General features: G+C 38.6%; 1 protein-coding gene across 5 annotated transcripts in view; it reads right to left on the reverse strand.

Annotated features, from left to right (window-relative positions):
• Nt5b (5' nucleotidase B) overlaps positions 1–27,856 on the reverse strand; it is a 589,792-nt gene that overhangs the window by 265,354 nt on the left and 296,582 nt on the right. For all 5 annotated transcript variants that reach the window (XR_016546972.1, XM_090374117.1, XM_090374115.1 and 2 more), the window contains exon 9: positions 13,405–13,484. Coding sequence is in view for 4 of the 5 variants with exons in the window: in XM_090374117.1 (XP_090230243.1) it covers positions 13,405–13,484 (80 nt within the window). In the remaining variant the exon portion in view is untranslated. The remainder of the gene's footprint in view (positions 1–13,404; positions 13,485–27,856) is intronic.

Raw genomic sequence — 27,856 nt, forward strand, 5'->3', positions numbered from 1 at the left:
GCAGAATAATTGCAATCCCATCTAGAGCATCAGTATTACTTTCTTAATCAAATTAATGCCATTATTTTCCCCGGGAACTGACATTAAGCTAACAGGTCTGTAATTACTCCTGTAACCTGTTGATTCCCCTTTATGAATTGGGGAATACATTCGCACATCTCAAGTCTAGAAACCTCAACTGAATCTAAGAACTCTCTCTCGTAATTGTGTACACAGAAAAAGGTTTCAAATGATAAGAAACTGTGCACTTTCACGTGCGATTCTCCACACAATGGACTGTGAAACACCCTCACAATAACTGTACAATCGTTATTAAATAAATTAGCATTGCGTTGTATTAAAATAATAATGATACAAATAAAATGAAATAAAAAATACTGCCCATGCTCCTGTGGAAACACGTGCTTTGAACTGTGAGCGGGCTGATATTTAAGGATGTGCCGTACGATAAGCTTCACTGTTGAAAAAGAAGGCGGATGCCTTTGAAAGCTTCAGTATTTTAGCACTTTTATCAGGTTTATTATCCTGTGTTATATCTACATTGTTTATTCTAATTTATTTTATTGTATTTAAAAAATTCCATATTGTATTGTACAATATGGAATTTTTATCAGTTTTAAAACTGTTAAAATTCCATATTGAAAAACTGATAAAAATTAATTTTTATCAATTTTTAAAACTTTAACAGTTTTATCCAGTGTAATTATATCATTGGTGACTCTATTGTCAGGGAGACAAGGAATATACTATGCAAGAAGGATAGGTGGAACAGGACCATGGTATGTCTGCCAGGGGCAAAAGTTCATGACGTTGTAGAGCAGATATCATCTTTTATGGGCACAAAAGGTGATGTTGTTGTTGTACACGTTGGAATTAATGACATTAAGAGTAAGAGATCTGCAGATTTACTCAACAAGTACAGGTCAATGTTGAAAAAAAGTCGCAAGTTAGGGTTGAAAGTGAAAGTGTCTGCAATTCTGCCCAGACACGATAGGAGGAAGTATATGATGAGAGCCTTGTCAATCAATTTGGCCCTGGAGAGGCTGCGCAAGGCTCAAGGGGTAGAATTTTTTTCAGCCTGGTCTGTGCTTGTTGACAGGAGAGACTGCTTCTACAGGGATGGGGTACACTTAAATAGAAAGGGTGCAAGAATATTTGCTGATGCTATTGGGGCAGTGTTAGGTGGGTCGGAAAACTGCTAGCTTGGGGGAGGGGGATACAGAGACTAAAAGGTTAACAATAGCCGCAGGCAGAGGCAAAAGTGATTCTTGCACTGCTTCTATTAGAATGAGCAGCAGCCTGAAAAGCAAGGTAATGGAGATTTCCAGGACTGCTGGGTGTAACAGTGAAACAAGTAAATACATAGGCTGTGTTAGGGTGGCTAGGAGCAGGAACAGGTGCATGTATACTTGCATGTACACAAATGCTAGGAGTATAGTTAATAAATTTGTGAGCTTGAAGTGCTAGACAGGGCTAGTCAAGATATCAAAGGCAAATATTGTTTGGATATCACAGATATAAGAAGTGCAGAATTGAAATTTGGGGAGTACAATGCGTACAGGGAAAGACAGGACAGGAAGAGAGGAGGGATTATGCTGTTAGTTAAGGAACATACAAAATCTAAGGAAGTGCATCCAAATGATTTTGGTGGACAATGCAGTGTTGAGTCTGTTTGGTGTGAAATAAGCACTGGGAAAGGAAAAATTAGAGTAGGTGTGTTACTGGCCTAAATGAATCTGATGAGTATAATGAGAAATTGTGCAGAGAAATAGTGGGCCAGTAAATCTAAATATTGACTGGAACTTGTGGGTTGGTCACTCGCATGCTAGCAAGACTTTTGTGGATTTATTGGATGACTGTTTTCTACAGCAACATGTTCGAGAGGCAACCAGAGGGAGTAATACTCTTGATCTGATTATCAGCAGTGATTATTCATGCATTAAGAATTTGCAGATAAAAGAACCACTGGGTGATAGTGATCACAATGTATTGATGTGGGAATTACTTAAAGATGTAACAACCATCAACGTTAAAAGGAAGGGCTTTTGTTTTCTTAAAGGTGACTACAGAGGTCTCAGACAGTTTTTAAATTCTGTACAGTGGAATCAACTGATGATGTTACCAATGTTGAATTCTAAATGGTTTCATTCACTCCTCCACAATAGCAGTTTATGTTTCCGCATTCACTGTTCTGTTAATAAATTTAATTCACCCCACCCCTTTGCTTGTTATGCATCTCCAGACCATCTGACTGGGGGAGAACTTTACAGTTGGTGTTATGCAGTCAGGATGGTATGCCTCTGATTTTCGTCTTCTGATATATCGCTTCCCATCCGAGCCCTGAAGGTTGAATTTTGATTCGTCACAAAATATGACAGTGTTCCATTGCTCTTTTGTCCATGAAACATGCGTTTTAGCCCAAGCAAGCTGCTTCTTCCTCATTTTTTGGGTCAACAAAGGCTTCTTGGGCCGATAGGCATGCAGGCCACATTCTGAAAGCTGTCTTTGGATAGTTTGCACACTTGTTTCACCACCAGAGGCCGTCTCAAAGACCAGTTTTAGGTCAGGAGCACTAGAATGGCAATTACAAAGGCATAGCCATTTCAAATATTGATCTTGAGAAGGCATAGTCACTCTCTTATGGCCTGATCCAGGTCTTCTCCTCACATCACCGGTTTCACGCTTTAATTTCAGCACCCGGGACACTGTTTCCTCATACTCTTGATGAATTGAAGAAGGCTAACATTGAAAAAGAGATTGCAAACATTATGTAAGGCATCTGCAAATGTCATGAAAAGGGTACAAACCTGCATCCAGGTGAGTGGAAACCATTTCCAACACTTGTAAAGGTTGTGTAATTTCTTTCCGTTGTAAAGATAAAAGTATGTGTAATTTATTTCCCTTTTGTGTGATTTGTTAAAATTCCAGGGTGTTTCATAAAGGGTAGTTGCATCCTTTATGAAACACCCTGTAGAAATGGCCGATGCAATACCTTTCAATTACTATCTGATGCAATAGAAGCATTATCTGATGCAATAGAAGCGTTATCTGATGCAATACCTTTGCTTTGCAACAAACAAAATGACTGTAATCAAACATCTTATGTTTCACTACAAATGTTACTTTTTTTTTTTTAAGGTGATGCAGTTTTTTTTTTTTTTTTTTTTTTTTGTCCACCACTGTATATTATTTACACTATGTACAAAAGAATAAATTTATTTTTATTTTGCTAATACTGGATAATATTCTTCCAATTTTCACATATAATTTCATAAACTTTTGGAAATAAATTGTAAATTTGTGCTTTATATCTTTATTTTAATAGCCTGTGGATAATATTCATCAAATTTTGCTTATTATTATTAGAATCAAAATTCAATTTGCAAACCAGTGCGTGCGTGCGTGCGTGTGTGTGTGTGTGTGTGTGTGTGTGTGTGTGTGCGTGCGCGCGCGTGCGTGCGTGCGCAACAGTATCATCATCACTCTCGTTATCTTCATTTTCATTCATTACCATGTCACATGTTTCACTGTTTGTTAATCTGAGAGTAACTGGATCATCATCAACAGAGACACTCTTCCACTGCATCATAATCCAACAGCTGAGCCTGATGACACAACAAACCTTTAGCAAAATTCGTCAAATCATCGACAAATTTCCTCTCTCTCTCTCTCTCTCTCTCTCTCTCTCTCTCTCTCTCTCTCTCTCTCTCTCTCTCTCTCTCTCTCTCTCTCTCAACACCCTAAGTCCAATGAAATCATTCTTGTTCATGATCAAAGACTGATTCTTTCCATAAATTAAGCCCACCATGTTTTAAAGTGTCTTCATAAACCCTGTCCCAGGCTTTTGCAGCAATCCAGACAGCATCCTTGATATTAAAATCTTTTTGAAATATTTTTATTCCAACACCCTTTAGCATTCTATGCACAAATTTATTCTTATAGTTTGCCTTGAATGACCTCAGTATCCCTTGATCCATTCGGTGGATCAAAGACATACAGTTAGGTGGCAGATATACAGTAAACACATTATCTTTGATAAGAAACTGTGCATCAAGATGTGCTGCTCAATTATCAAGAATTAACATTATCTTGCTGTCACTGTAAGAAGTCCTGCAGACATTGTATGTCTGCAGGACATGCAAAGAAAACCACTTTAGCCTCTGGTAAAAGTGGTTTTCAAACCAATCAAGGAAGACAGGTTTGGTAATCCATGCTCATTTGTTTGCCTTGTAAATAACAGAAAAGGCACTTACTCCTTTGAAAGCTCTTGGATTTTTGCTTTTACCAATAATAAGAAGTTTCATTTTATGTGAATCCTGAAAAAAAATTTGCACAACCTAAAACTGTTATCCTTTCTTTTGAGTCTTTAAACCCACTGGGTGCTGATTCCTCGGGTGCAACAACAGTTTTTCTAAGAATATACCTGCAATATAAAGAAGTTTTGTCAGAATTATACACCAGCTCTGCAGTAAACTTGTTATCATCAATTCATTTTGCAAACTTGCCCAAATAAGCCTCTGCAGCATCATAATCAGCTGATGCTTTTTCACCACACACTGCCAAGATACGAAGACCATTACGTTTCTTAAATTTTGCATACCAGCCTGATATATACTCACAGGGCAGTTAGGTATATATACTGATATATACTCACAGGGCAGTTTCCATGAGCAGTTAGGCCTAACTGCTCATGGAAACGTTTTGCCTGGGATATGATAATAGAACGATTGAGAGGGTATTTTTCACTTCGGCACTGTCGGATCCATTCCATTAACAGTCTATTTCTACATTCTTTATGGGTCAAACCAGCACTTTGTGTAATGTCTCCCTGAATTCCATTAACTCAGGTAAATCACTAACACCATAAAATTTTAACAATTTTTCTTTGTTTCATCAAATCATAAAGATGGTAGAGGAACCAATACCATACTCATCACACAAAACTTAACTGATGCACCTTTGTCCAGACGTTTTAGTAACTCCATCTTATCCTTAATGTTCAGAGAAACATGCTTCCTTTTGGTAGTCTTACCACCCAGAGCTTTCTCTGCAGGCCTTCGTGACATAATGACTATGGGTATAAGTGAACGCAGTTAAAAACTATAGTAGCAAGATTTTTAAAAAGTATTTTTTAAAAATAGCTTTTATAATAATATGCTTAGGACTTTTAAAGCAGTTTCTTTTTCTTTCAGTAGTGTTCAATATTGCCAGCCATAAGTTGTTAGTCGGTTGTCACACTGTCCAAATGATGGAGTGAAAAAGGTTTGGGTCCTGTTTAAACTGACAAAGTTTATTATTAGTTTGGGTGTGCCACAGCTCTTTCCTTTGTGCAAGCTGCTTGTTTGATGATATTATAGTCAGGGGCAAGAATAGGGATCAAGGTTAAAGCCAATGTTGATGGATTTTTAACACTTTGTCAACTAGTTCATTCCCCATTATCCCAGAATGTGCTGGGATCCAACAAAAGATTACTAATTTATGCCATTCTTCAATTTCCAAAAGCAGGCTTGCATTGCCATAATTGAGCTGAGAGAGACAGGGTAAATTCAGTATTTTGAAGATGGGTAAAGGTTCAGATTTTCTAAAGCTAATTTTAATGTATGTAGTTCCACTGAAAAGATACTATAGTCAGGTGGAAGAAAAGCTGAAATGATAGCAGACAGAAACACTGCTACTGCTCCAATGGTTGAATATGATTGGGAGCAAGTATATTGGTCCTTGAGGTTGTCACAGACATTCTCTCAGATATGCCAGACAAGCTATACTTGCTATCTGGGAGTCTAAAACGCTGATGAAACTGATATTCGGGTGACACCCAAGTCAAGTGGACCCAATTTCGGCGAAGTCCGGACGGTCTGTGACAGCCAAATCCTCTGCTTGCACCTTCACGATGGTGGGACTGTTAGTAATCCTGGGTATAACCTCCATGCACAAGTACATGGTGGGTGACCACCCAGGTGTGAACCAACGTAAGCAGGGGTCGAGGTGTGGCGCCCACACCACATGGAGGAACGCCGCCCCTCTATGTTACCAGGCAGTACTAGGTGGTAGATGACTCTCATCAACCGGTGAAATACCACCACTTTGCTTATTGGAGGCTTGAAATGGTGGAACCCATGTTTAGTCTCTAGAGCTAAGTTCCGGTCAACCTTTCCCTATCTCTTCCATCATGCAGTATGATTGATGACTTTTGAGGTTATGATGAACGTCGTGGCGAGATCCAATATTCCTTACATTTCGAGGGTACAGCTCTAAAACGGTGTTCGCAAACCGGCCGCTAGTTAGTACACTGGACTGAACCTATTGGTAACTCTCTAGGAAGCTTCCGGATCAGCTAGTGTATAATCTTGCTGCCTCTACTCTGCCAGATAGTGACTGGAGGGAGTCCGAGTAGTATGTATGCGGGGAGCATTGTCGCGGCCGGCCACGTTATGTCAAGGATCTGGGTATATTCTTACCACATGTACGCCATATCCAAAAATTTCATTACTTCATACAGCATGTCCCACCTACTTTTCCTTACTATTGAATACACCATGAATTGTCAAACTAATAGAGCAAGCTTATCTGCGAAAAGATCTAAACCTCCCAAGGACTTCCTAATTCATTTCACAAATATACGTGGTCTCAATTCTAATCTCAACGATGTCCATTTCCACTTGCAGTCTGCCAAACCCCATGTACTTTTCTGACAGAATCTCAGTTATCGGTTGATTCATCTACTGCTCATCTCAGATGCCCAAATTATTCGCTGTATGATTCCTTTCGCCTCAAAGGTGGTACTTGTGCATATGTCCATTCTGATATTCCCTGTCAGAGACTTGGCAATTTGGAATCTCCTCTCTTTGATCTTCTCTGGCTTAAAATCTCTCTACCTCATTGTGTCAAATTCATCTCTTGTCTCTACCGTTCTCCCAACTCCACTAATCACTTGGAGCTCTTTGACTTCCTCTCTTTGCAACTTGACTTTCTCCAGTCCAACTTTCCTAACAGCGAAGTAATTTTCCTTGGTGATTTTAATGTTCACAACTCCAGCTGGCTTCCGTTTTCTAGTCACACCGACCCAGCAGGTCGAGATGCTGAGGCTTTTGCAATTACTAATGACCTAGCACAGATTGTTCATTTACCTACAAGAATACCGGACAATCCTAATCATACAGCCAATACGCTTGATCTTTTTCTCACAAACAACCCTTCTAAGTACACGGTCGAAGTGAAAGGTCCTTTAGGCACTTCAGATCACAACTTGGTGATTGTCTCTTCTCCAATGGAACCTTTATCTCATGGCTATTCCCAACCACGTGTTGTTTGGCATTACAAGAATGCAAAATGGGATGACCTGCGAGACTTCTTTTCTTCTTTTCCTTGGTCGGATTACTGTTTCAAAACTTCTGATGTCAACGTTTGCTCAGATCTTGTCAGTGAAATTATTCTTGCAGGAATGGAATCCTTTATCCCACACTCCACTTTAAAATCTTGTCCTTTATCTAAACCTTGGTTTTCCAATAAATGTGCTAAGGCTGTCCAAGAGAACAATGTTGCATATCGTAATTGGCTTGTTTCTAATTCTTCAGTTTCATTTTCTGCCTACACCAAAGCTCGCAACAGTTGTAAAGCAGTTATTAACCAGTCCAAACTAGAGTTTGAACAGGCTAAGAGTAGAAAACTTGCTTCTTGCCCTAATGGTAGCCGAGCATTCTGGTCTCTTGCCAAAGCTATTGGCCGCAACTTTTGCCCATCTTTACTCCCACCTCTGTCCAAACCAGATGGTTCTGTTGCCACTTCAGCCAAGGATAAAGCTGACCTTCTAGCATCCCATTTTTCTTCCAGCTCATGTATTAATGATCTTGGTAAAACACCTCCCACCATTCCCAACACGCTCCATTCAATGCCTCCTGTGGTCTTCCGTCAAAAGGATATCAGAAGGATTTTGATGAATCTTGATGCTAAGAAAGCTCCAGGTCCTGATGGTATTTCTCCACTTGTTCTCAAAACCTGTGCTCCTGAACTTACTCCTATTCTTTGCCGCCTTTTTTCACTTTCTTATTCCAAAGGTGTTTTTCCTTCTGCTTGGAAATTTGCTCATATCCAGCCAGTTCCTAAAAAGGGTGACAAATCCCTCCCATCCAATTATCGTCCCATTGCAATTACTTCTACTCTTTCTAAAGTAATGGAGAAATCAATTAACCGCCAACTCTTAAACTACCTAGAAACCTTCCGTCTGATCAACGATCACCAGTATGGATTCCGTCAGTGTCGATCCACTGGAGATATTCTGGCTTATGTTACCCATTTATGGACTAATTCAATGGAAAGGTTCAGTGAAACACAAGTAGTTGCTCTTGACATCTCAAAGGCTTTTGATCGTGTTTGGCATAAAGGTCTTCTAAACAAGCTTCCATCTTATGGTTTGCCAACTGTTTTTAGTAATTGGTTATCCAGTTTTCTCTCTGATCGCTCACTGAGGGTGATGGTAGATGGCTCTCTGTCTTCTAACTTCTCTACTAATGCCGGTGTCCCCCAAGGTTCAGTTCTTTCCCCCACTCTTTTCCTCTTGTATATCAATGACCTTCTTCCATTGACTGGAAATCCTATCCATAGTTTTGCTGATGATAGCACATTGCATTCAACTTTCCATTTTGAGAAACCTTGTCCTGCTCAATCAACTTCAACTTCTCGAAAATCTGCTACCAATTCCTTAAATGCCGATCTTCAGGTAATTCTCCAGTGGGGCAAAGACAACTTAGTTGATTTCAACCCTTCTAAAACTCAGTCTTGTCTTATATCTCGCAAAAAGGATTCTTCTACTCCTATGCTTATCTTTAGTGACACTCCGATTTCTAGGCAAAATGATATATCTCTTTTGGGGATTACCCTGACTTCTAATCTCTCTTGGCACAAGCACATTACAAATATTGCTTCCTCTGCATCTAAAAAACTTGGTTTTCTCTTTCGCTCTCGGCGTTACTTTTCTTCCAAACAGCTGCTCACTCTGTATAAATCGCAAATTCGCCCTGCCATGGAATATTGTTCCCATATCTGGGGTGGTGCCCCCAAAACCTCTCTCTGGCTTCTTGATTCCATTCAGAAGAGGGCAGTTAGGTTAATTAATGATTCATCTCTAACAGAGTCTCTCCACCCGCTTTCTCATAGACGCACTGTTTCTGCTGCATGCCTCTTCTACAGATACTTCCATGGGCACTGTTCTTCTGAATTGGCTTCTATAATTCCTGCTCTCTCTTTCAAAACAGTCCGAACACGTGCCGCCACCAGCCAACATCCATTTACTGTCCAACTTCAAACCCACAGAACCAACTTTTCATCTTCCTCATTTATTCATTCAACTGCCGTTTTCTGGAACAACCTTCCTTCATAGTATTTCCTGAAAATTACAATCTACAGAAGTTCAAGTCCAATGTCAACAAATATCTTCTTTCGTCTTCTTAACCTCAAACCCAAGCACGGTACTAAGTACTATAGGTCCTAATACCTCTCGTGTTTGGGGTTCACATAAAAAAAAAAAAAAAATATATATATATATTGGCAAGAAATCAACATAGTTCTGAATACGGCTTGCACTGAGTTAGCATTAGTAGAGGCATATGATGCAAGAAAGCAAGCTTAGACGACATCAGCCAAAAAAAAAAAAAAAAAAATCCACCCAGTTCTCACTCTCCCTGGGTAATTCAGAATTTTTTTTTTATTTTTATGCTTGCCTGGTGCAGTATAAGCCTCAGGCTTCCTTGCACAAAATGGCTAATAATAATAATGTTGCAGCCTCAAAAGCAAGGTGTTAGAGTTTACCCAACCTGCTGGAAGTCCTCATGGAACAAACAAATACATGAGCTGGCAAAACTTCAGCCTTTCTTCGTAAGAGCAACCCTTTGTTCCATTGACTAATCTTGTTGACCGTCTCTGTACTCATTCCAACAGCTCTACATCCTTCTTAAAATGAGGCTTTCAGACCTGTATACTGTACTCAAGGTGTGGCCTGACCATTGCCTTACAAGAGGATAATCACCTCCTTTACCCCTGTTGGAAAAATTCCTGTATATCATTGACAAGACACCATGAGCTACTCTTGCAGACCATCTGCACTGCTCAGAAAACTTCATATCTGCCTGCACAGTTAGTCCCAGGTCCTTTTCATTCTCTACCACTGTCAGTGTAGTACCACAGAGCTGATACGTTACTCTGGGGTTACTGCTTCCCATATGTACTACTTTACCTTTGTCAAAGTTAAACTTCATTTGCCACCTTTCAGCCCATTTGCTCAACTTTTTTAGATTCTGTTACTGGCACCTCCGTAGCCAGGTGGGAAGGAGCAACAGTGCGTAGCACACGCTTCTTGATTAGACCGGGGTTCGAGCCCATCACCACCAAATACGGAGGATGCGGAAAGGTCAGGGAATGACCACCGCATATTCCCGGAGCAATATGGCCTTAGTTGCTAATGCTCCTAAAAACCAAACAACAAACAAACAGATCCTGTTACAGCAGCGTACTGTCATTAGTGTCCTTAACAACCCTGCCAACCTTCGTATCATCTGCAAACTTGGACATTAAGCCTGATATACCATCATCAATATCATTTATAAATACAAAGAACAACAATGGACCCAACACTGAACCCTGAGGGACTCCACTAATAACATTAGTCCATAAAGAGCAGCGTCCATTGATTACCACTCTCTGTCTTCTCCCACTCAATCATCCCTTTATCCATTGTAACAACTTATCTCCAATGCCACACTGCTCCAATTTGTACAGCAGTCTTCCAAGTGCAACAGTATCAAAAGCCTTTCTAAAATCCAAATATATGATATTGAAGTTTTATTCCCTGCATCCAGTTCCTTTGTGACCACATCATAGTATCAAGACTTCCCCTTAACAAAACCATGTTGTGTCTGAGCTATAACTGAAGTCTTGTCTATATGATTCTGCAGTGCTTCTTTAACCAGTGCCTCCATTAATTTCCCTGGAACAGAAATAATTATAAACTGACAGGTCTATAATTACTTGTGTCACACTTTGATCCTACTTTGTAAATTGGGGTCACATCTGCACATCTCCAGTCCATGGGTACCTCCCATGAATCCAAGGAAGCTCTCATAATTATGACTATGGGTTTGCTTACTTCCTTTGCTGCCTCCTTTAATATAACTGGATAGATCCCATCCACTCAGGGTGCCTTTTTTATGTTTATCTTCAACAATTTCTCCTCCACTTTCCTCTCCGTTATTACAAAATCATGTAGCTCACTGCCAGAGATTAATTCACCTCTGGCGTTCCCCTCCCTGAATAACTCCTCATGCGTAAATGTAGATGCAAAATATTCACTTAGTTTGTTAGCTACCTGATCAGATTTATCAACAGTTAAACCATCAATATCAAGTGGACCAATCTGATTCATCCCCTTCCTTCTAGAGTTTACATAAGTAAAGAACTCTTTGCTGTTTTTCTTTGCATCCTTGCCAAAGATTTTTCATAATCTGTCTTCGCCTGCATAACCTCCTTTGTGACTTGGTTACAGGCCAGCTTATATCTATCATAAGCTTCTGTGTTACCTGTTAATTTATATGTATCCCATGCATTTTTCTTCTCTGTCACATATCTAATTAGTTCATCTGACATCCATTTAGGCCTAAATCTTGAACAATATTTCTTTGTTGGTATGAAAAGCCTAGTAGCTTCCAAAATTAATTCTTTGAGTGATTCCCATTTTGAATGTTCTGTTGGTAACATCATCAGTTGGTCCGACCGTATAGAATTTAAATACTGTCTCAGACCACCGTAGTCACCTTTACGAAAGCAAAAACCCTTCCCTTTACCCTTGATGGTAGTTACCTCTTTGAGTAAATCCAACTTGAGCACACTGTGATCACTGCCACCTAGTGGTTCCTTTATCTGCAGATTCTTGATGCATGAAGAATCACTACTGATAATCAGATCAAGAGTATCACTGGCTCAAGTGATATGCTGCTGTAGAAAACAATCATCCAATAATTCACAAAAGCCTTGCTAGTGCAAGAGTAACAACCCACAAATTCCAGTCAATCTCTGGGAAATTAAAATCCCCTATTATAAGACACTCTGATTTACTGGCCCACTCTATTTCTCTGCTCAATTGCCCATTATACTCATCAGATTCATTTGGCCTATAACACACACCTACTCTCATTTTTCCTTTCCCAGTGCTTATGTCACACCAAACAGACTCAACATTGCATTGTCCACCAACATAAATTGGATGTACTTCCTTAGATTTTATGTTTCTTACCTAACAGTATAACCCCTCCTCCCTTTCTGTCCTCTATCCTTTCTGTACACATTGTACTCCCCAAATTCCAGTTCTGCACTGCTTGTCTGTGTGACACTAGTCTCTGATATCCCAACAATATCTGCCTTTGATGTCTTGACTAGCACTTCAAGCTCATCAAATTTATAAACTATACTCCTAGCATTGGTGTACGTGCAAGTATACATGCACCTATTTCTATATCTTAGTTACCCTAACACAGCCCATGTATTTACTTTTTCCACTATGAATCCCAGCAGTCCTGGAAATCCCCATTGCCTTGCTTTCCAGGCTGCTGCTCAATTTCTTTTTAAATAGAAGTAGTGCAAGAATCGCTTTTATTATTCTACATTCAAAAATCAGATTATAAATCACACATCTACCTTGGTGTATGACTACATGGGTGTTACAATCTTAAAAGTCGACTTTTTTTTTTTCCAAATAATGCAACAAATTCAATAAATAATCTGACACAAGATTATCATCATTTTTTGCATAATATGCATTTTATATAGGTTTTTAGGATTTTCATTTGAACGATCTTTGTATCTTAGTACCTTTGTTCCTGTGTTGCACCTTTGTATTTTCAATCTATTAATCCATAAAGTTTAGAAGATATGCACTTGTGTATATTAGTGTACGTAACATGCCTAGATTTTTTTACCTAACATATAATGGGCATCAGAATGACCCTTACAAACTCAAACCTTGTTAAGGCTGAAAGGTTTGTTATTTGGTTTTTAGGAGCATTAGCAACTAAGGCCATATTGATATTGCTCTGTGGATATGCGGTCATCATTCCCTGACCTTTCTGCATCATCCGTATTTGGTGGGCACAGACTCGAACCCCGGCCTAATCAAGAAGCGTGTGCTATGCACTGCTGCTCCTGCCTACCTGGCTACGGAGGTGCCTAAGGCTGAAAGGACAGCAATACTTATTATCAGACAGTACTTGCTGCCCCCTTGACAATGTGAATGATCCGACAAACTTTTCCTTTCAATAATTTCTTTTTTTAAAATTAAATGTTTTGAACTAATACTATGATGCGTGTATATTACATTAATGGAAAAGATAATAAGCAACATGCATAAAGAAAAATAATTACCGTTTAAAGAGCATAGGAAGTCTATCATCTTGGTATACATATTTTTCAAGGTTATTAATTGTTTCTTGCTTTAGTGATCCCTAAAAATAAACAACAGCATCTTTTAATTTTTTTTTTTTTAACAGTTACTATAATAGCCAGTTTATTTCATGAACTGACTGTTATATCAGCTCATAAAATAGATATAAAAACTTTTCATATACTGGAATGATGGAAACAGCTCATTTAGGCTAAAAAAACTCCATGTTAAGTAACAAGTTAAATTTATTGACAGAAGAAAATAATATAAATTATTAAGATGTGTTTCAAATTATCTGTTTCAAATTATCTGACAAGTTAGGTCTAAATTTACACTAAATGATTTCAGATTAATTACCCCTTCATTATATGTCAAAATGCAGCAGAACACTGAACAAAAGTTAGTGCAAACTTGTATGATCTACACAAACTTCTATGCACTAACTGTGATCTGCACAACATTAAAAGATGAAACATGCATTTAACCCACATGTAGTGACTCCCATGATCCCCTTCCCAATGTTACCAGCAGTTACATGAGGACAAAGGAACAGATTTAAAAACTCAATCAGCATTTATGAAAACTGCTGACATTTTTTCCCCCAGTCAGTAGTAAAACTATCTAATTTACGACATATCATTTTCATAAATAAATATCAGTTTATTAGTCACCCATCACAAAAAAACACCACCCCCAGATAGCACATGGGCAGAAAAGCATATAGAGAAATTCATACTGCAAAAATAAATAACACTACAAACCAAGCATTCCAAAAACAATGTACATTACAAAGAATTTATCCTTTTAAACAAGTACATGTCAATTAGATCATTATCATTTCACAGTTAAGTACAGAAAAAAATCTATCCAGTGTTTTGATTCTGTTTTGTAATCATACAATAAACATCACATGAACACTTGAAAACATCACATGAACATTAGCTGGACAGGTACTTGGAATGAACGGAGGGGTGAAATGGGAGAGTGTGTTTTTTTTTTTTTTTTTTTGGCTGATGCTGCATAAGCTTGCTCTCTTGCATCATATGCCTCTACTAATGCTAATGATAATCTGAATCTAGATTTTTCTGAAGGACCTGGATCCCAATTTTATCCCAAACTGAAGTGAGCAAAGAATTGAAATGTACATTTTATTTAAAGTCCTCAAAGAAGCTAGAATAAATAATGGTGTAATTAAGATTGTTATGCATTCCTGATCTTGTTCAGGTAAACACACTATATCTGCTTTGGGCGCCTCCGTAGCCAGGTGGGAAGGAGCAACAGTGCGTAGCACATGCTTCTTGTATTAGACGGGGGTTCGATCCCGTCACCACCAAATACGGAGGATGCGGAATGGTCAGGGAATGACCACCGCATATTCCCGGAGCAATATAGCCTTAGTTGCTAATGCTCCTAAATAACAAATAAACAAACAAACAAAACAAACATATCTGCTTTAACACTTGCCCATTTTAGAATCATGATTCAAAAAACAGAAGAGGATGATTGCACTGTGAAGCAGCAGACCAAATGACTGAGCCATAAACCATGACTGGGAGCAGTTTTTTAATATATATATTTCACTATTTTCACTCAATCAAAAATATTAAAAACATTTTGCTTATAACTCCAAGCAGATTTAAGAGATTTAATCTGATTTAACTTTTGAAGGTACGTTTTAAAAGTATTTTAGGCATCAAAATGTATACCTACACTGTGCTGCCACTTTATTAGGTACAACCCTGCTGTGCACACAAATGGTTTGTCCCACAATATTGCAAGTCACATGACCAGAGTTGTGGATATAAATGCAGCAAAACAACCTTTCTAGTATAGTTAAGCGTACAAACCGTAGCAAGAATGGGGAAAAGGAGTGATCTAATGGACTTCGAACGTGGCATGGTAGTAGGTGGAAGACATGCTGGACAAAGCATCTCTGAAATGACAGTTCTCCTGAACTTTTCACCACCACAGTTTCAAGGGTGTATCGAGAATGGTGCAACGAACAGAAAACATCCTCTCAATGGCACTCCTGTGAAAGAAAATCATTTGTTGATGAGAGAGGTCAGAGAAGGATGGCTAGAATTGGGCAAGCAAACAGACAGGCCACAATGTTGCACATCACATCAGAATGCAACCTTGCTGCGCAGAACAAAATATCGCAACAGACTAGTCGCACTTTGTCGCGAATGGGCTACAACAGCCGAAGGCCACATTGCGTACCTTTGTTATCAATGAAGAACAAGACTTCCTGTGGGCACAGCAACACCAGCACTGGACTATCGAGGATTAGAAAACATTTACTTGGTCTGAAAAATCGAAGTTCCTGGTGCATCAAGTTGATGGAAGGCTCAGAATTTGGCGAAAACAACATGAATCCATGGACCCATCATGTCTGATGACTACTGTGCAAGGTGGTGGGGGGGGGGCAGTGTTATTGTATGAGGAATGTTTTCTTGGCACACATTAGGTCCATTGATACCCATAGATTCACGTCTGAATGCCACATCGTACCTAAACATCATTGCTGACCAAATGCATCCGTTCATATTGACAGTTTATCCTCAGTCAGATGGTTACTTCCAGCAGGATAATGCGGCAGTGCACAAAGCCTGAATCACTACAGAATGGTTCCAGGAACATGACAATGACTTTTCTTTGCTGCAGTGGCCCACTCAGTCTGCGAATCTCGATGCTATTGAACATCTTTGGGATAAGCTGGAAAGGGCTGTTTGCTGCAGGCCTACACATCCGTCGAATCTCAAGGAACTGCGTGACACACTCATGTCTGTATAGTACTCCATTCCTGCACAATGTTTTCAGCATCTTGTTCAATCCATGCCTAGACGAATTCAGACTGTTTTGAAGGCTAAAGCAGGCTCAACACGCTACTAGGTAGGTGTATCTAATAAAGTGGCAGCACAGTGTATATCTTTATGTACTGGAACCTTTTAAATTATAACATCAGGGGAAAATTAAATTCTCTGAAGTGGAAGAGATTTTACAATTACATAAGAGAGATGAGCAAGGTAAAAAGAAACTGCATACAGCACTTAAACATAATTTATAAAAACAATTACCATTTCTTCTTCACCAGGATGTGAGATAGACAAATCTTCAAATAATCTGCAGAAGCAGTTTTAGAAAGTTTATTCTCAATTAGTGAGGGAAATTAAAAAAGAGAAAAGCTGGGCAGATAGTGCCATCTTGAGGTATTCCTGAAAATTTATGATTTTACGTTGGTTTTCCAGAATAAATAAGCTCTCTGTTAAATATGGAGTTTTGAATCAAGGCCAGCAGAGGGACACAAATGGAACAGTAATCATATAGGAAATGAAAAATGAATGTGAATTGGCAGACTACATTGAGATAGATTCGAGATAGCCTACACCAAACTGAGCACTGCTGTTGATTGCTTGAATTGCAAGAAAAGTTATAGAAAGTAAACTAGTAATTGAAGAGATGCCTCTTTTTTCTTTTTTCCTTTTTTTACCATAGTGAACCTAATCATAGCTAAAGGGTAAAATTTGAGACATTAATCTGTAAAGAAAAATTTTACTCAAGAAGTTTAAGTAGGAGGATGAGACAGAGATAGGTCTCTAATCTTCACGTTTTGTAGGATTCTGAATTTGTCTTAGAGGAAAGATTCATTCCAGTTGACAAAAAAAGTATCTTGGCTTCAAACATTTGTTAAAGATAACAGCAAGAGGATCACAGATGTGAGAGCTAGCATATTTTAATATAAAGGTAGGGATCATGTCAGTCCCTCAGCTACTGACATTATTCTTAATGTGGAAGACAGTTTATAGCAGAATTAAACATTTTAGAGTTAATAAATATTGAGGAGAGGCTAGGGGAGTAGACAGGGGAGAGTAGTGATCTCATTGCTAAGCTAACAAAATCCTTATACAATCCATTCAAAGTGCAGACTTCAAGATTCTCATTTGGCAATAATTGGCATACTTTTGAAGACAATCTTTTTCTTAAGGGAGTTTTAAATTAAGAAATTTTTAATTTTTTTTTTCTTTTAATTACAAAGCTTGCTCTTACTTCACAGTATTCATGTCTTCATTGGCAATTTAAGTTTTTTTTTTTTTATTCCTAAAACTTTTACTTTATTTTAAACATGTTATGAAGTTTGGTGTCCCTCCCCATAATTGAAAGGTAAAATACAGGAGAATTTAAAAGCGTTTTTAACAAGAAAATATATCCACAAAGGATAATCCTGCTGCTAGTTTAACAGAAGTACAACAAAGCAGATCCCAAAGAAAAAGTTTGAATACCTCTATAGTCAAGTCAGCATCTGCAAATTTGAGAGAGGGGGGGGGAGATGGAGGGGGAGGGAAGGGGGTTCCTGCTTTCTTGCATAGATGGCCTCTCAGATACTTGAGAAAAAAGAGCAAATTTTTTTTTATGACAAAAATAATACTCAGATAATGGGAAGATGACCTGAGTCTAATGAAATATCACTGAAAACAAGGTTTAGTATTTTAACATTAGGACAGAGAAGAGCTAAGGTGCTATTATTGTTGGATAGGCAATTGTAAGAACAACCTTATCCATAAGTTGGATGAGTGAAGTCGTGTTTGGCAGCAGAAATATGACTCTCACATTCGAATTGAAATCATCTAGTTGCGTAGAATGTCCATGTCCAGGAGCATTATCTAAATTATCAATTCAAATATCTAAAAAACAGAAGCAAAATCCTGAAAGGAATGTCGTTGTCTTTACAATATTTTTCAACCTCGGGAATGAAGCAGGATTTAAACCAATTCTCAAATAGAGATATTGTTATCCATGCTCTCTGGTTCGATCAGAAATGCACGGATAGAGTGGCTTTATCGATGCCCTTAAATGCATGAGGATTTCCAGAATGGTACACAAACAGTGGTATTAATCTGTAATCTCCCGCTGCATTAGCCCCAAGTAAGAGCATGGCCCTATCTTTTGAAGCCTTGAAACCTGGCATTGTCTTTTCCTCTTTGGCAATGTATGTTTGATCCAGCATTTTTTTCCAATTCAGAGCAGTCTCGTCAATGTTAAAAATTTGCTGCATTGAATAGCCATCGTCATCAACAATTTTTTCCAACACATCCCAAAATCACAAGTGCCGATTCTGCAACTGCAGAATTGGCACTGGTGACTTCACCGCATACTTTAATGTTTTGAAAACCAGAGAGCGATGTTTGAACATATTAAACCACCTGTTACTTGCAATGAACTTGGCTTGGGGTTCGCCGTACTTATCCTTAATATCTTCATAAATACTTCTTGCTTGAACGGCTATTGGACTCATGGGCACTTGCTTCTGAATCTGATTTTCCATCCATATTATTAATAGCTGTTCCATCTTCAATATAGTACCTGAACACTGTTGATCTTAAGTGCATTGATCCTTTAACGTGTTCTTTTATAAGTGCACTGTCCTTTAAAATAGTATTCACTGTTGAAGCAGTGAGACCTAATTCCCTTGCAACAGATGACAAACTTTGCCCATGTGTGAATGTAGATGCAAAATACTCATTTAGTGTGTTAGCCACCTGAGCAGGTTCATCAACGGTTGAACCATCAATATCCAGTGGACCAATCTGATTCATCCCTTTCCTTCTAGAGTTTACATACGTAAAGAACTTTACTGTATTTCTTTGCATCCGTTGCCAAAGATTTCTCATAGTCTGCCTTTGCCTGCCTAATCTCCTTTGTGACTTGGTTACAGACCAGCTTATATCTATCATAGGTTTCCATGTCACCCATTAATTTATATGTATCCCATGCATTTTTCTTCTCTGCCACATGTCTCATTAGTTCGTCTGACATCCATTTAGGCCTAAACCTTTAACAATATTTCTTAGTTGGTATGTAAAGCCTATTAGCTTCCAAATTAATTCTTTGAATGCCTCCCATTTTGAATTTGCTGTTGGTAACATCATCAATTGGTCCCACCATATAGAATTTAAATACTGTCTCAGACCACCATAGTCGCCTTTAGGAAAGCAAAAACCCTACCCTTTACCCCTGATGGTAGTTAACTCTTTGAGTAAATCCCACTTCAGCACATTGTGATCACTGCCACCTAGTGGTTCATTTATCTGCAGATTAGTAATGCATGATTATCACCACTGATAATCAGATCAAGATAATGGGAAGATGACCCTCTAGTTCCTCCCGAACATGCTGAGGTAGAAAACAATCATCCAATAAATCCACAACAGCCTTGCTAGTGTGTGAGTGACCAACCCACAAATTCCAGTCAATATCCAGGAAATTAAAATCCCCCATTATAAGACTCTCTGATTTACTGGCCCACTATTTCCCTGTACAGTTTTTTTATTATACTCATCAGTCATTAAGCCTATAACACACTCCTCCTCTCAATTTTGATATTCCAGTGCTTATGTCACAACAAACTGACTCGACACTGCACTGTCCAGCGATGGCGACTGGTTGCACTTCCTTGGATTTTATGTGTTTCTTAACTAATAGCACAACCCCTCCTCCCTTCCTCTCCTGTCTATCCTTCCTGTACACATTGTACTCCCCAAATTCCAGTTCTGCATTCCTTATATATCTGTGTGACACCATGTCTCTGATATCCGAACAATATCTGCCTTTGATGTTTTGACCAACACCTCAAATTCATCAAATTTATTTACCAAACTCCTAGCATTGGTGTATACGTAAGAATACATGCACTTGTTCCTATTCTTAACTACCCTAACACAACACATGTGTTTACTTGTACTACAATGACTCCCAGCAGCCTCTGAAATACCCTGCATCTTGTTTTCCAGGCTGCTGATCATTTCAATAGAAACAGTGCAAGAATCACTTTCACTTCATGGCGCCTCCGTAGCCAAGTGGGAAGGAGCAGCAGTGCGTAGCACACGCTTCTTGATTAGACCGGGGTTCGAGCCCGTTACCACCAAATACGGAGGATGCGGAAAGGTCAGGGAATGACCACCGCATATCCCGGAGCAATATGGCCTTAGTTGCTAATGCTCCTAAAAACCAAATAACAAACAAACAAACAAACTTTCACCTCTACCAGAGGCTACTGTCTCCATAGCATCAGCTAATATTCTTGCACCCTTTCTATTTAAGTGTATCCCATCCCTGTTGAAGCAGTCTCTCCTGTTAACAAGTACAGACTAGGCTGGAAAAAAAATTCTACCCCTTGAGCCTTGCACAATCTTTCCAGGGCCGAATTGATCAACAAGGCTCTCATCATATTCTCCCTCCTATCATGTCTGGGCAGAACTGCAGACACTTTCAAATTCAACTCTAATTAAACTTTTTTTTCAACAGTGACCTATACTTGTTAAGTAATTCCACCAGTCTCCTACTCTTAATATCATTAGTGCCTACATGTACAACACTATAACCTTTTGTGCCCTTAAAAGGTGATATCTGCTTTACGTCTTCAACCTTTGTCCCTGGCAGATACCCTGGTCCTGTTCCACCTATCCTTTTTATATACCATGCTCCCCGTTACCCTGAAAATAGTCACTGACAACTACTAGTTTGTGTGGGACCAGCGCATTCCACCTTGGGGATTGCCGCTGTATTGCGTGGTGATCAAGTGCAGGCTCTGGTATTGATGTGGGCAGCTGAGAGCTTGATGGGCCCCCTCAATTTAGATCCTTCAAGCTCTCATATAGGCCCATAACAGTGCTGAGTTGTCGCTGATTTCCTCACACTCCTTACATCGTGCACACACAAAGATATTCCCCTTGGCAATATCATGTCCCGTACCCGATTGCTTCACAAACATCAAGCAAGCAGTGCATTTTAAAAGGCTGCGGTTTAGAGGGCAACTGCCCCCCCCATTTACAGTAGTACCGTATTTCTTCACAGCATACATATGGCATAGATGCAAGAAACCACAGGTGGCACTTGACCCTACCACTATGCACACTATGTAATCACCTTACAAAAGTAAAAGCCTTTACCCTTGATAGTAGATATATCTTTAATTAAATTCCACATTAGTACAATATGATCGCTGTCACCCAGTGGGTCTTTTACCCACTGGGTGACAGCGATCCTACTCCAATTCTTAATGCATAAAGAATCACTGCTGATAACCAGATCAAGAGTATTGCTTCCTCCTGTTGTCACTCTAACTGCTGCTGCTGTAGAAAACAGTAATCAAATAAATCCACAAAAGTCTTGCTATTGTGCAAGTGACCAACCCACAAGTTCCAGTCAATATCTGGGAAGTTAAAATACCCCATTATAACACAATCTGATTTATTGGCCCATTCTATTTCTCTGTACAACTGTTCGTTGTACTTATCAGAGTCATTAGGCCTATAACATACTCCTACTCTCAGTTTTGTTTTCCCAGTGCTCTTCACCCAAGTCAACTAGATGAACTGCTTCAGATTTCATATTCCATATTCTTCTTAACTAAGAGCATATCAGGTCTCGCTATTGCAACAATGTGTGATGACATCAGGTCTCGCTATTTCAACAATGTCTCTGTTTGACAACTTAATCAGTACTTCCAAATTCATCAAATTTATTTACAATGCTCCTATCATTAGTGTACATGCACGTGTTCTTACTCTTAGTTACCCTAACACAGCCCGTGTATTCATTTGTTCCATGATGATGCACAGCTTGGCCTGAAATCCCAGACACCATGCTTTCCAGACTGCTGCATATAACAATAGTAGCAATGCAAGGATCACTTTCACCTTGTCTGTGGCTCTATTTAAACTAATAGTCTGTGTATCCCCCTCCCCAAATCACTAGAAGATTTCTGTCTTACTTAACACTGCCTTGATAGCATCAGTAAATATTTTTGTATCCTTTCTATTTAAGTGTATCCCATCCCTGTAGAAGCAGTCTCTCCTGTTGACAAGCACAGACCACACTGAGAAAAATTCTACCCCATAAGCCTTGTACATTCTCTCCAACCAAATCGATTGACAAGGCTCTCAAAACATATTCCCTCCTATCATGTCTGGACAGAATTGCAGACACTTTCAAATTCAATCCTAACAACTTTTTTTCAACATTTCCCTATACTTATTAAGTCCTCAGATCCCTTACTCTTAAAATCATTTGTGCCAATGTGTACAAGAACATTACCTTCTCTGTGCCTTTAAAAGATGATATCTGCTTTGCAATGTCATCTCCTTTTTCCCCTGACAGACACTCTGGTACTAATCCTCCTATCCTTCTTCACAAAATATTTCCCATTTCCTTGACAACAGAGTCACCGATAATAACTAGCTCCTGTGGGACCAGCACATTCTGCCTTGAAGATTACATCTATATTGTCTGATGCACAAGAGTAGTTTTTTTTTTTTTTTTTAGTTAGTTGTTGGTGCATCGGCTTCTGTGGCCATAATGCACCTCCCAAGGTTTTTGCAGTACTGTGATCCAAGCCCGAGGCAGGATTCGAACCCGCGACCTTTGGGTTGCCAGGCAGGCACTTTACCCACCCGGCTAGCCCAGTCGGCACACAAGAGTAGAGATCTGGCATTGAGTTGGGCAGCTGACAGCTTAATGGGCCCTCATTTTAAATCCTTCAAAGGCATCTATCCTACTCTTCATACTCATACATGCTCATCAGAACACTGAGTTAACATGTAATTTCTTCACATGCTGTGCACCTAGCACACACAAAGATATTCTCCTTGGCTCGATCATGTACTATTCCAGAAAAGTCTGCAGCAAACATTTTCCAAATTGCATTTTTTTTTTTTTTTTAGGATGAGATGCATTGGAGAATCGCCCCTTTTGTTTCTCCCCCAAGTCACAGAACTCCTGCAACTTTGTGCACGTTGCTTTGCTGCTCTAGTCTGGGGCATGAATTTCTTTTATATACAACTCAACTGATTAACAATGAAAATTAATAAGATTAATAAATTTAACCAATTAACAATAAAAATTAATAAGATTAATAATTTTAAATGATTAATTGACAATACTACACAAAACTAATAGATTCCTCAATGCAATAATAAGAACTGCTATCTATTTTTAGATTATACCTTATGCTATCAAGTCAAAGATATACGTTAAGCTATACTATAATGATTTCAATGTTAAATTAGTTATATCCTTGTTAAAAAGTAAAAATTACCTTAGCTAAACACAAAAAAATATGCCCAACAAGTGATTAGAACCTTCGAGCTACTTATTTATCACAATTAAAACCCTACTATTCCTCTGCACTACTCGTTATGTGCTACAATATCTGCACCAAAATGCTGATACAATACAATAGTGGTACGAACAGCAAGTTGTAACTTACAAAATCACTAACTAAATTTAAAAAGAAGCTAACCAACATGACTAAGACTATTTAAACTATTTGTAAAACACAATTTAATGTTAATTAATCAAGATGGTAAAAATTTCCAAAAAACTTGTTTCCATGAGCACAAATTTGAAGGTAGGCAAGCTAATGCAGATTATGCAAAGTCCTTTGCTAAGAATACAAAGAGAAGTAGAAAAGAATTCTTTGTTTGCATTAACACTAAGGAGAGGGATGAATAACATCAGCGCACTAGATATTAATGGAATAACTACAGATGATCCTGTTCAGGCTGCTGACAAACTAAATAAATATTTTGCATCTACATTCATGCAAGAAGAATGTTTTTAGGGATGGATACACCAAGTTATAACCAGAAGTTAAATGAGTTTGTCATAAATGAGAAGGTGGAAGAGAAACTGCTGAAGCTAAAATTAAATAAGGCACCTGGCGCTGATGGAGGGGGGCCAATTACATTAAAAGCAGCAGCAAAAGAGATAAAAAAAACCTGTGGCCATAATTATACAGTAAACCCCCGCTATTCGCGGGGGGTTACGTTCCTGAGAAATGCCGCGAATACTGAAAACGCGAATACTGAGTTATGGCTCCCATAGTAATAAAGGGGTTCCGTTCCAAAGTATGAAATATATAAGAAAAACTAGTCTAAAATTTTGTCTATATATGTATTATACGTACCTTCATAATATGACTATGTACTTAGACAGTACATAGTGAAATGCAAGCATATGGCATCGAAATGAAAATAAGAAACAATTTAATATTAAATGTAATATTTATTAGAAATTTCAAACAAATCTTTCAAACCAGCATCTTTGCTAGCTAAAAAACTTATCCCGCCAGTGCTATCACCAGTTTCGCTAAAGTGTTGATAAAGGAGTTTTGCCTTTTCACGAATGATAAGTGAACTTAACGGAATTTTATTTTGAGTTCGGTCTTCTATCCACAGATTTTAAGCTTTTTCCATTTTTTCTAATTTAACATCACGAATTACAGAGCAAATTTTTGAAGCAATTAGCACGTTTTCACGGACACTACGTCAGATTTTTTTCTTCCAATTTCTTGATTGATCGTATCGTTGACTCATTGATTTTATAATGTTTTGCCACTGAGGAGACACTTTCACCATTAGAAATTTTATCTAATAACTCAATTTTATTCGCTAATGTCATCACCTTCTTTGATCTTTTTACATTTCCCTTGTTATTCGTAGCCATATTTTTGTACAGATTAGAAAGAACTTGTCCACAATAAAGTCACTTTCTTCCATTAACACACTCGAAAAAGTCTGTTTTACACCGAAAAACGGTAGATTTATCACTTTTGTAGCATATAAATTTATAAATTTATTCAATTTATAAGCATATAAATTAAAAGCAAATGACGAAACCTTCCATGACAAGAGCATAACACGTATTGAACAAGGATTGAGCAAGAAACATCCATGTTCGCGATTTTGTGACCCCTCTCCCCTCACCCACCGAGCGCTGTTTTGACCGGTGAAGATAATTTTAGCCACGCCCATGTTTTTTTATGGCGGAAAATGTTCACGGCACTTTAAAATTCACATTTTTTTAGGTTTAATTTAATATTAAATCAGCAACCGCGAATACAGATACCGCGAATAGCAGGGGTTTACTGTACACCCTTTGATTCAGAGGAATTTCATATCAATTTGAGGTGTCCAAATGAATCTTCTATTCATAAAGGGGATGAGGAAATCAAAGAGTGATGTGAGGAATTAGACTTGTAAGCATGACTTCTGTTCCAGAGAAAGTAATGGAGTAAGTGGTTATAGAAGCATTGAAGGATCATCATAACAGGATGGATTTATACAGAAGTCACAGCATGGGTTGTTAATTGGGGAGGGGGAGAATCCCATTTGACCAATCTGACATGCACTATGACAAAGTAACAAAAGGGACTGAATATAAAAAATAATTTTTTTGGCATCGCATTTATATTTCAGCTTTAGACATGTGAAAGAATGTTGTACAAATTGGTGCAGTGCGGCTAAGGGCAAATTACTTCTAGGGATAATGGGATGGCTGAATGGCAAAAGACAAAGGGCAGTTATAAATGGGAACCCTCTTCTTAGACTAATCTTATTAGTAGAGACACTTGGGATTCAGTGCTAGGTGCCTTTCTGTTTACAATATTTATTAACAATATTGACACAATCATATTGAGCTTTTAAGTTTGCAGATGATACAATTGTTTGGCACGGTGTGAATGAGAGGAATCAAGGTGAACTACTGCAGAAAAACCTAGAAATATTAGGCAGATGATCTGAGAAGTGGCAACTGAGGTTTAACATTAGACTTAGGGGTAATTGTATAGTCCTGCATGCTAGACTAGACTATACAATTATTAACAAGAAATGTTTTAGCTCTGAGCAGAGCCAAAACATTTCTTGTTAAGAGTACCTTTTGTTGCCTCCAATCAATAATCTCATTACCTATTATTGCACCGATTCCAACAGGACCACATCCTTCCTAAAATGAGGTTTACAGTCCTCTGTGTAGTACCCAAGAGATGTCTAACTTTAATCTTATTCATAGGGATAAACAAAGCCCTTATCCCTGATGACAAAATTCATGTATATTGAAAGTGCTATGGGCTGTGCTAGCAGTGTGTCTGCACTGTTCAAAAAACTTAATGTCTAAATGCACAATTATTCCTAGGTCTTTTGCATTCTCTACTATCCTCTGCATAGCACCACATGGTGGGATTTGAACTTTAGAGATATTGACTGCAACCTGAGGGTTGGTCATACACTAGCAAGACTTTTGTAGATTTATTGGACAACTGTTTTCAACAGCAGCATGCCAGAGAGGCAACAATAGGAAACAACATTCTTGATCTCATTATCAGCATTGATTATTCATGCAATAAGAATCTGCAAATAAAAGCACTCAGTGTATTGATTTGGAACTTACTTAGACATGTAATCAAGGGTAAAGGGAGTTATTTTTGCTTTTGTAAAGGAAACTACAGTGGTCTTGGACAGTTTTTAAATTCTATACAATGGGACCAACTAATGATGTTTCCATCAGCAAATTCTAAATGGGAAGTGATCAAGGAAATAATCATAGAAGAAAACTTCGCTTTTCATACCAACTAAGAAATACTCTTCAAGGTATAGGCCTAAATGGATGTCAGATGAACTGAAGAAACTTGTGGAAGAGAAGATTGTTTGTTTGTTATTTGGGTTTTAGGAGCATTAGCAACTAAGGCCATATTGCTCTAGGATATGCGGTGGTCATTCCCTGACCTTTCCGCATCCTCCGTATTTGGTGGTGACGGGCTCGAATCCCTGGAAGAGAAGAAGAAGAAGTGCATACATTCATATAAATTATAGGGGCGATAGATACAGAGGCCTGTGGTGGTGGTGGTGGTTGTTGTTGTTGTTATAGCAGTAGTAGAGGCATATGATGCAAGAAAGCAATCTTTTACAACATCAGCTAAAAAAAAAACCTCACTTCGCACATCCATTGTTACTCCTGGAATTTATTTAAGCTATCAACTTCACCAACAACAACATATAGAAGTTTGTTCCAGCAATCAACCACCCACTAGCTAAAGGCAAATTTCCACACATCTATATTCTACAACTGCCTTTCCTCAATTTGAATTTATGCTCCCTCAGGTTTGCAATGTGAGCAACAGAAAGAATCCATCAGAATTGAGCCTGGTCAACCCATTCAAGGCCTTATACACCTCAACCAGATCACTCAGCAGGTGCCTAGTCTTCAGACACTGCAATTTGCAGAACTTAAGCCTTTCTTCGGAAGAGGACCCCCTTCATTCCCCTCACCAATCTTGCCCTTTTCTGTACTCACTCCAGCAAATCTACAACCTTCTTAAAATGAGGCCTCCAGATCAGTATGCAGTACTCAAGGCGTGACCTGACCATTGCCTTATACAAAGGTATAATCACCTCCTTTTCCTTACTAGCAAAATTCCTATAATACCCTATGACCTGCTCTGGCAGCCTGTCTGCACTGCTCAGAAAACTTCATATCTGACTACATAATTACCCGCAGGCCTTTTTCATTCGATTCCATTATAAGTGTAATACCACACAGTTGGTACGTTTTTCTTGGGTTACTTCTACCCATATGCAGTACTTTGCATTTTTCAATTAT

Source organism: Mastigoproctus giganteus, chromosome 5, assembly GCF_048544385.1.
Source record: "Mastigoproctus giganteus isolate SK-2022 chromosome 5, ASM4854438v1, whole genome shotgun sequence".
NCBI classification, from domain to species: domain Eukaryota; kingdom Metazoa; phylum Arthropoda; class Arachnida; order Uropygi; family Thelyphonidae; genus Mastigoproctus; species Mastigoproctus giganteus.